Here is a 10676-nt window from a genome sequence, read left to right as displayed (position 1 = left end):
GGAGCCGGCTTAGGTTGCAATTTACTGAGACCGCACCTTCTGAGGAACAAAAAAGGAAAAGTCTAATATGCAAAAGAAATGAAATTTTATTGGGATCCAAATTTAAGAGAAAATTAGAGTCACATATTTTTTAGGATGTTAATATCTGTTTCATCGTCCATCCATCATATAATACCGGGCGGTGACGGCAACCAAACCCGGAGCAAGAAAATCTACCAGCGGTAAAGAAAAAAAGACTCCGTATTTCGATTTCCTCCGGGATCCATCGCAACTTCCTTCTCCCCTTTCCATTCCCGGCCCTGGCGCTCCAATTCCCACACCCACTCCCCTCTTCGAACTTCTCTTCCAATTCCCAACCTCCTCCTCCTCCTCCTCCTCCTCGTCTCCTCTTTTCTGTGCGTCGACGAATGAGAGATTTGGCGGCGAGATGATCGTACGGACATACGCGCGGAGGGCCCGCTGCGGCGTCGGCCGGAGCTCATCCGACCCCATACTCCTCGACGGCGACTCCTCCTCCTCTGGTGGCGGCGGAGGCGAGGGAGCTGCGGAGGACGCCGAATTCCTCGACTTCCCCCTCTCCCAGGATGGTTCCCAGGACCGCCTTACCCTCGCCGCCTTCTCCTCCCAGGACTCCTCCACCTGGTCTCTCGACCCCGCCGACCCCTGCTCCGCCCCGATCCGTCCCGACCCCGACGACCACACCCTCGTCCTCCTCGGCGACTCCTCCAATGGGCCGCGGAATCCCGGAAAGAGGCAGAGGAATTTGGAGCGGGAGGTCAAGAATCCTCCGACGAGGTTGGGGGCCGCGGCAGCGGCGACGGCGACGCTGATGGAGGCGCAGGAGTTCGGGGAGATGATGGAACACATGGACGAGGTGAACTTTGCGCTGGATGGGCTGCGGCTGGGGCAGCCGGCGCGGATCCGGCGGTCAAGCCTGCTGTCATTGCTGTCGATATGCGAGACGGCGCAGCAGCGCCGACTTCTTCGAGCTCAGGGGTGAGTAAATGGGAAACCTTTTCTCATGTCCTTTTGCTTCTTTCTTCTTTCTTCCGCTCTTTGTAAGGGATTCTTGAAATTCGTGGCTTCACATTTTCTCACCAACGAACCCTTCATGACCGACACTGAAATTAATGTCTCATTCCCGCTTTTTGTAAGAGATTCTTGAAATTCGTAGCTTCTCACGTTTTCTCACCAACGAACCTTTCATGATTGGCACTAAAATTATTGCTTATTCCAAGTTCTTGGAAACTAAGGTCTCACCAAGATAATTCAACAAAGAAAATATCTTGAGTACAAAAGCACCTGCTTTAGGGTAAACAGTGCAATGGTTTTCATCAAGAAAACTATAAATTTTTGTTCTTGCCGTGGAATTGTTCTGTCTTCTGGGTTAAACACAACCATCACAAGGAGTAGAGAACCCATTAACTGATTTGAGCATCAGTATTGTTTCTTTTGAGCCTGAAATACCTCAAACGCCTTTAATCACCCAGAGCCCTTGTTGAAATGATCAACTTGTTATGCTGTGAAGGAGTTTTCAAACCAACTATTGACCAAACAACATTACCATCTCTTACCTTGATAAAATTATTGGTTTATAAACACCACCATGTAATGTTTTCTCTTCGAAAGATCGAGACATTGGCTGAAGTCGTTAGCAAGAAGTTCAAGATTTTCTTCTGAATTCAGTAAATAACCGAGTCAAAGCTCTATCTTTCATATATGAATCACGACAGTTACACCCTTTGGAGGGCCAAACTCATCTTTGATGCTTTGTGATTTGGTCACCATCTTTTGCCCTTATTCTTCTACACACTTTCCGGGATTATAATATGGTCCAATTTTTGACTTCGCTTCTTATGCAAATAGATGCTTATGAGTTATGACTTACCTTAGGGAAACCATTATGGAAATATAAGGATAGGTGCCTTTGACTCCAACTTCGATGTTTAAGACTCCATTTCACAAACGTAGGTCTTTTAAGCAGAAACACTTTTTGAAATCATTCATCCTACATGCTATTGATCTTTGAATCCAAAGGCATCTGTTTCAGTTTCATTTCCAACTTTATTGAAGCCGTGTTCATGATGGCTTTAGAAGCTCTGCATTCAACACCCAAGCCACCACATTCTTTGAATTTCAATAATGCAACTTTCATGTTTTCCAATGAACATACTTTCAGTTTGAGCCTGTCAATCTTGGGTGCTTCTTGAGCGTTGCTAGCTTCTCCTTCACCAGTTTATCTACAAATACTCCTTGTATCTACTTTCTAGTATTTGGACCCTGCAAGTGGCTTACAAACCCTAACCTTTTGCATTTGAACAGAACATGGTGATTCTACTTTCTGATTTGGTAATTGCAATCTCCACAAAGATGCCTCTAGATAGTTCCTTTCCTCTTATCCTAGATCAACCTGTCTCTCCTTTTCACATCATCTTGTCATTTTTGTACTATTGGGCCCGGTCTATGCTCCTCTCTTTTCTCTTTAACTTTGTCAAAACTCACCATGTTGAACTGCTCTATCTCTTAATAACTATTTCTTTTTGTTATAATGGTTCAAAAGTCCATTGTTTTCTGTTTTTTATGTTCAATACCATTTATATGGAGTTTGGTCGAATAATTTCTGAATGTCATGATGTTTCATGTAAGCCCAATAATATTTATTGTAAAATCCAGTGGAGACACTTTTTTTTTCTACAATGTGTAAATTTGACCATTGTGTTTCTCAACATTAGCATTTGTGGATTCTCAGACCACATTCAGTTTGCTGTACTATTGTGCTATATTTAGTATTGGTATTATTTATAGTATTTAATGAATCTAGATATTTGGAAGAAAACCTTTTTGTCTTATATATGGTGGAAAGTAGAGAATGTGATGTCATGCCACCCGATACACACACACCACACCCCCCCCCCCACACACCTAGATGGACTTTGTTCCTCTCAAGAGGAGAAGGTATATACTCCTCTCGACTCCAAAATCAATAATAGGATATCTAGATTGAAAATCCACTATTGATCATGAGCTTACCACTAAAAATTTATAGAAACCAAAATTGCATATTTTGGCAGCCTCTAACCTATGAATCATGGGGAGATAAAAATGAGAAATTTTTATTGTGCTAGTGTGTTAAATACATGATAAAGCATTTATCGAGAATCCACTTTGCTGATTATGATCTACACATGTTAAGACATGTATAGATCGAAAATTATAGATTTTAATTCTTAAATACTAGCAAACATTGTGTCACATCATGTTAACATTCATTTTTGCATCTACTTGATGCATGGGTTAGAGACCATCAAAGTATGTGATTTTTATTTTTTTCCTAGGAATTTTTAGTGGTATAGATCATAATGTGTGGATCCTTAAGTTGGATGCTTCATTATATATATATATATTTATATATAATGTTTGTATGTTTATAAGCATGTTTGTATTCTTACTTTCATTTAGTACATGTATAGTTGTGCATGTTTTACTCATATGCTAAACCTCTTCAATATCTTCCAGAATGGCCCAGAGAATAGTTAATGCCATTTTGAATCTCAACTTTGATGATTCTCCAAGCACTGTTGCTGCTGCTGCTCTATTCTATGTATTGGCGAGTGATGTAAGTTTCTCGTAAATTATGTCGGGATGATATATTTGATTTACTTTGGCTGTGGATTGTGCGCCACTGCAGAACTAACTTGGACATTTTGATTTTTTTAATCTTGATCATTGTATAATCCTTGTTATACTCATAAAATTATATGACGATAATAGAGCTAGCCTTTGAATTGCTTTTGTTCAGAATGGTTGCTATTCATATGTCTTGATCCTTCAGCATTTTTGTTAGATGCTGTATCCAATATAATCATATGGGGTGCATTGAACATGTTAGTTGACAAAATGCTTATGAGTCCTAGCTTTATTCTGCTTCAATTTTTTTCTCAGTTGCATTTATATGTATTATGAAATTCCAATAAGAACATTTAATGAAAGGAAGTGGAAGCGAAAGATGGCAGGAGATTTAGAATCCAAATAGACAAACATATAGGTAAAAGCCACTCTTATTCCATAATCATGATCGTTTGTTTACATGAGTTTTTAACTAACCCATAGGTGCTCCATCTTTTATGTTTCTGCAATTGAAAACAGAGGATGGAGCTAGTGGAGAAAGGAAAAGGAAATTGCAACTTCTGACCACATGGGGCGATTGGTTCTCTTTTTGGGTAACATCATCACAGAATCTCATCCACACAATTGACCAGATAACTGAAATATTTCACAAACATTAGAAACCTTTTGTTGAAATAGAAGATTTTAATAGAACATCAAGAATAGCTTGCCAGTAGTAGATCCTCTAGCATGAGAAAAGTAACATGATCAAACACAGAACATGTGATAGATGAGTCTAAGGGAAAGATGTACAGTTGGTAATCTAATTTGTAGTTAAGGTGACATTTTTCTTTTCTTTTCTTTTTTCTCTCCTTTGTGGAATTTTCGTGTAAAGTATCAGAATATAGCCTGTTCCAGGTATGCAAAATTGCTTAGTTTGCAATACTCCATTTTATTGGGAGGAATGTAGATATAGGTTATAGGGATGCCACATTGAGTGCAGTAATCAAGAAATTTTCATTTACAAGATTCTGTAGTATCAGATGGAACATTGAATGCTGACATCCATTTGAAATTTAAGTTGGGTTCTTCATATAAAATCTTCAAAGAAATTTTCAAAAACTGGATTGGACACTACACTGCAAAAGATATCTGGTTGGACACATATTGTTTCAACCTAGTGTTTTACCCATGGAACCATTAGTTGAGATAGTCTCAAATTATCCTTGGCTATCATAAGTTTGGGCATAGATTTTCAAAACTATATCTTTTTTAAAATATCTGAATCTATCCACCTCAAGTTGAAAACTTGTCTGGTGATATGTTTGGAATGTGCAATGTACTTTATCCAATAATGGTGCTAACTAATGACGACTGGTTAAAAGTATATACATTGAAATTCATCTGAAATTATCATTAATCAGTTTCTTCAGGGAAAATTTATCTCACTATTGTATCCACAAGTCCAGAAATATGCACTCTTTGAATAGGCTTGTGATTTTTGAAACCAAACTTGTGTTGGGATATTTTCTGACATAATGTATGTATATGTTTTAGACTATTTGCTGGAAGCTATTTCACATTCAGATGATAACATCTGTTGTAACTGCGGCTGTTGTTTCTATTTTCACATGTAAGGTTAGAACTGTGTGCTTAAAAAATATGTTTCATGAATTGAGTGAATATAGTTCTTAAGCTTCACTTTCTCTCCAATATTCTCAATGAATCTTCATAATTATTTAGCTTAGAGCATTCTCCTTATTGTTCCTTTCAAGCTCCTTGATATTTTTTACTTCTAAAACTTTTTTCAGGTTCAGGATGACCATTTGCTGGACTCACCATCTTGTATTCACTTTCTTATTAAGTTATTGAATCCACCTGTGGCCAATACTGTGGAGGACAAGACATCAACCATTGGCTCTAAGATTCTTGGGATATGTAAACCTCACATACGGAGTGGTACAAATAAGGCAGCAGATTCTAGTTCTAGAGCAATCATTTCAAAAGTTCAGGAGATTCTTTTAAGTTGTAAAGAGATAAAAGCAAGCCATGGGGATGATGAAGGAACAGAGAGGCCAGAGTTGAGTTCAAAATGGATAGCTTTATTGACTATGGAGAAAGCATGTTTGTCTACTGTATCATTAGAAGGTAGGCCAAATCCCAAGTTTTCAAGGTCACTGATTTGCTATCCTGGAAATTCTGCTAATACAGTGTTTTGAATTGTTTGGTCAAACTTAAAGAACAATTGCATCAGTTCATTTGAAGATAGATCAAATTCAAGGTTTCAAGCTCACCAATATCATTTTCTATCTTGGAAATTCTCCTGTTGTAGTGTGATGAATTGTTTGGTCATAATTTATACACAACTGCATTGAATTCAGTTGGATCTATTTCCTTGGTTAGTTTTTGAAATAGATGGTAGAACGTTTAAAGTTTAAACCCTACCTGCATAACCATTATTGAAGATTCAGGAGTTTTGCAGATTTAACTGCACAGATTAACCATGAAGCGAACTATCAAGTTGATTCCAAAAGAAGGCTATCTATTGTTGCTACTAACAAATAACTACATATTCATCTTGCTCTCCATATATATATATATGTATATATTGAAATTTTGGCTTATGGGTTAAGCTATACAAATGCATATTTTATTCTGATGTAAGCTATTTGTTATACCATGCACATCATGATATGATTCCTTTGATTTGTCATTCATATTATATATTGTTTCTTCATAGGTTTAAATTACTTTTAGCTAAGGTTTGCCATATCAGTGCAAACTGTCCTGTAACAAGCATACAGTACCATATGGTGCCGGTCAGGGGGGTGTGCCGAGTCTTGATGCACTCTAAACTGACCCTCCTACTGCCTATTGGGCATATTGATACTGTACTAGCATGGTACTAATACAGGGTCCAGTACCGAGATTGTGAACCTTGCTTTTGACCAATAACTGTTGTTTTAAATTTTCCTACTTGCATGCATTCTTTTAGACACATCTGACATGGTGAGAAGGGTTCGAGGAAATTTTAAGGAGCGATTGAGAGAGCTTGGAGGACTTGATGCAATCTTTGATGTTTTGGCTGGCTGCCATTCCACCATGGAGGTCAGTGTATCTTTGGATTTATTTCTTGTTAATTCCTGATAGATAATCAACACGTACTAGATTAGACAAGTACTTTGAGTATAAAAGTTGTTCATATGTATGACAATTATATCATTGTGATGTGGATTATACTAACATCATCAATAGATAAGCAGTTTGAGAGACTTACTAGTTAATCATATGCTAAAAGTGTATGCTATTATAATATGGAAAGTAGCTGTTTATACCTAAATCAGTCTATTAATCAATTCCACTTCAAAGAAATACTTGCTACTGAATGTTTCTTTCTATTAATCGATTCCACTTCAAAGAAATACTTGCTACTGAATGTTTCTTTATTTAAACAAATCTCTTAACAGCAAACTCAACTTTGACCAACTAATATGCTCCTACATACATCTTTCAAGAACTTCGTTTAATGCCTTCTTGAGTTTTATCTTATCAACTAATTTGATGGTGGTCCACCTAAGCATGTGGAGAGGATTGCTGCATAGACCTTGGAGAACGGCAGTAATAATCTTGGGCGAACTTTTTCTTTTCCTCTTTCTTTTATGAATGAGTATGCTGACTATAGGCAGAATGTTATATAACTAGAGAAGGATTGAGTTTGGCTATTTATGGTGTTGGGCACTTTAGAATTTTGAATATAGAACTTGTTTTCTATCCACATCTTAACCTTCTCATACATGAGTATTTTTTCTGGTGTTTCTCGCTTGTGGCAAGCTACAACAATTCATGTATTCTCTTACATGCATTTCATGAGCCAGACATTAGGTGTGATAGCTCTAGAGATCACTTACCTCAAGGATGAATCAAATGGAAACATTGTATATGTATTATGCAAGGTTTTAAATATCAATGCGAACCCTATATGCTTTTTAGTTGAAACTGTACACTATGGATATTGACCAAGGTCTACTGTATCAATCTATGCCAGCATTTTCTGAACTGTCCCGAACCAAACCGTTCAGGCCTTGCAGAACCAGATCGGCGGGAAACTGGTCCGATTCCAACATGGAAAACGGCACTGCAGCCGTCTTGGAAGGAGGGAGAAGAAAGAGAGGAAGAGATAGAGAGAGTGGAGGGGGAGAGGAGAGAGAGAGTAGGAGAGGGCCTCCGACTAAAAAAAATAAAATAGGCAAAGTCGGTAACGGGTTTGCTAACTTCGCACGATGAAATCCAAAAAAAAAAAGTTGAAATAGGGACGAACCTCTGTTTTGCATGGGACGAGGACGGAGGCCCTCCTCCGGCCTCGGCCGCCCTCAGGCTTCTCGGCGCGGCCTCGGATGGTCTCCGACAGTCGCCGGAGGCCTCTCGTCCTCTCTTTCTCTCCTTTGCCCTCTCCTCTCTTTCTTCCTCTCTTTCTTCTCCCTCTCTTCTTTTTTGTCCTGTCGGTTTGAAACGGTACGAAATCGTACCGAACCATATCGTCGGTCGGTCGACATGGTTATCGATTTTGGTTTGGTGGTCCTTGATCTATATTGACCGTATCATATTGTATTGTTAAGGTACCGAGGTTCGGTTCAGTATTTGAGTCGAATTGGTCTATATAGGTCCGAACTGAGCAAAACTATCTGAAATCGGGGTGTGTACCTACTTGTATTTCCCAGTTTCGGGTCGTACCATAAAAAATGTGAGAGAAAGAGGGTTGGGAGCTCCTTTTTATGGGTTGTGTACCATATTGTACTAATCATATACGTAATGAACCAATAATATACTGATATGTTACTTGGTACAAGATTGCGGACCTTCGATCGACGGTATGTATCAAAACTAATATATTCCAAAATAATGAAAAATTACAGGTGCTAACTGTTTTGGCCAGTATGGTATTGTTGATATGCATTGGTATCCATTGGTGTAGAGCGGTATGGCCATTATGTACTGGCATAGTTGTTTCATCATCTTGGCACTGGTGCTTGTGTTGGTTTCATGTCGAAAAGGTATGGTACCGGTCATGCCATCTTGTTTTGGTGGTTTTGAAACAATATGGTCAGTAATACAATTTTAGTTGAGATGGAAATCAAAATCAGACCCAATTAAACTAAATGATGAAGAGATACCATACTACAGTTCGCTTGGTTTAACTATATTGTTTTGTGATATACCAAAAAATGGAGAGAAATTGAAGACTTATCTAAAGTAGGGTCTAAAAAGCCTATTTTAAACACATGAAAGGGATGGAAATGTTATTAATTCATGCTGCCATGATTTGAGTGCGATAAATTGGTCATTCAAGCGATTTTGGTAATCTCATTAACATTAGGTGGATAAATGAAGAGGTTCTTGTAAGTTGTTAAAAAAACTAACCCAATCCTTTCTGTGACCAAAGAAAAATTTAGTGATGAAAGGACTAGGACATACAATATTGTATGATTAGAAATTTTGAGCAATACAAAAGGCCCAAGCAAGTTGAATATGGCAGAAATGAGAATGTTGCAATGTATGTGTTAGAAAATTAGGAATGATAGGATGAAGAATGATGAAGTGGAGTTTTATTGTTCAGAATAGAGTGAGAGGCAACTAATTGGGATGTTATGGTCCTATGGATGTGTGCAAAGATCTGAGGAGGTCCTGATAGGGTGAGAGGTCTATTCTGTGTCTAATATCTATACAAATGGAGTAGAGGACTTCAGCTAAGATGGATGGATATATGAAAAAGAATTTAGATCAACTTGGAGTAATACTGGAGGTAGCTCTTCATAGGAATGTTTGGCAAATAATTATGCAGAAAGCTCATCCATAATAGCAGTGCTTATGGTCAATATTAATCATGGGAACATCAGTGCATCATTATGTCCTTTGTTCTAACAACAGCTTCTGTCTTCATTTGGATCGCCAAATATGTCATCATAAAATACTTGCTTATATTTTCTAATAATACTTGTTTAATAGCCTGTGGTCGGCACTAAACATTTTCTTTTTCTAATTATTGCATGATTTTATCTATCTTGAGGAAGTTGATAAGGGTGCTTGACATCCATCTCTGTGACACTATGAAAGCTCCTAAAGTCAAGCATGCGCCCATTCTTTTGTCAAGGAAAAAAAAAAAAAAGTGAAAGCCACAAATACCACTAATATGTTCGTTGTAGAGGTTTATTTAGATTTTCCAGTGGAACATTAAACAATAAGAGAAAACTTGTGAGGAAGCCCATTGAATTGGCTATCTAATTGGCTAGATGAATGTGTATGCATATGCTACTAAAATAACCACGCACACATGATGGTCTGTTGTGAACTTGTGATTTTAGTATGGTGGTCTTGTTTGATACCTGTATTCCTTTGTTTTGCTGTGGTTTCATCAACCAGCATATATAGCCATACAGTTTTTGCAGTGTTGTGCCAAATATAGCCATAATAATAAACCAATGAGCCTTTCAAGTTCTATATGGATTCAGTTTTATATGTTCTGCTACTTGTTCCTATCTTAAGGTCCTCCATCATGGCATGCTTTTATGTTCTTGGTCAATCACTCTTCTTTTCAGACATGAAAAAGCAAAATCCACAACCTTCCTCATTAGGAGCTGTTCATCATGTATCAGTGGAAATACTAAAATTAAACCCAAATGACATTTCATCTCTTGTTTAATTTGTTGATGTAGGTTGCTTATAGGGTGGTCATAATGAAAAGTAGAGGTTCAAAATAGCTTGATGCTGCCAGTCTGTGTTTATGATTTTAGTTACTTGTACTGGGGGTATGTGCGAGAGTGTGGAAGCTGCGCTCTCAACTTATGATGAAGAAGCATGTCAGAAGTGGTGCAAGCCCCTTAGTAGGAGATACCAGCTACTAAGCTGTGACCAGTGAGGATAAGCTTGTAAAACATTAACTCAATTGCTCAGCCAAGGTCATCAAAACCCATAGAGTTGGAAGACACAGGATCACTTAATGAACCAGACCAATTCTTTGCTTGAGTGGACAATACAAGGTGAAGATACAAACAAATTTAAAACATTGTCTTCAA

At 38.1% G+C, this 10676-nt stretch overlaps 1 protein-coding gene across 2 annotated transcripts in view; it reads left to right on the top strand.

Annotated features, from left to right (window-relative positions):
* The first annotated feature begins 210 nt into the window (after positions 1–210).
* Positions 211–10676, top strand: part of LOC105042809 (wings apart-like protein 2) — a 29677-nt gene continuing 19211 nt past the window's right edge. The window contains exons 1-4 of one of the 2 annotated variants that reach the window (XM_010920137.4): positions 211–996; positions 3517–3616; positions 5418–5754; positions 6602–6714. In XM_010920137.4, the coding sequence (XP_010918439.2) occupies positions 428–996; positions 3517–3616; positions 5418–5754; positions 6602–6714 (1119 nt within the window). In that variant the 5' untranslated portion in view covers positions 211–427. The remainder of the gene's footprint in view (positions 997–3516; positions 3617–5417; positions 5755–6601; positions 6715–10676) is intronic. The other variant, XR_012140974.1, reaches the window with a different exon arrangement.

The sequence above is a fragment of the Elaeis guineensis genome, chromosome 4 (assembly GCF_000442705.2).
Source record: "Elaeis guineensis isolate ETL-2024a chromosome 4, EG11, whole genome shotgun sequence".
NCBI classification, from domain to species: domain Eukaryota; kingdom Viridiplantae; phylum Streptophyta; class Magnoliopsida; order Arecales; family Arecaceae; genus Elaeis; species Elaeis guineensis.
This window is presented reverse-complemented; position numbering and strand designations above follow the sequence as displayed.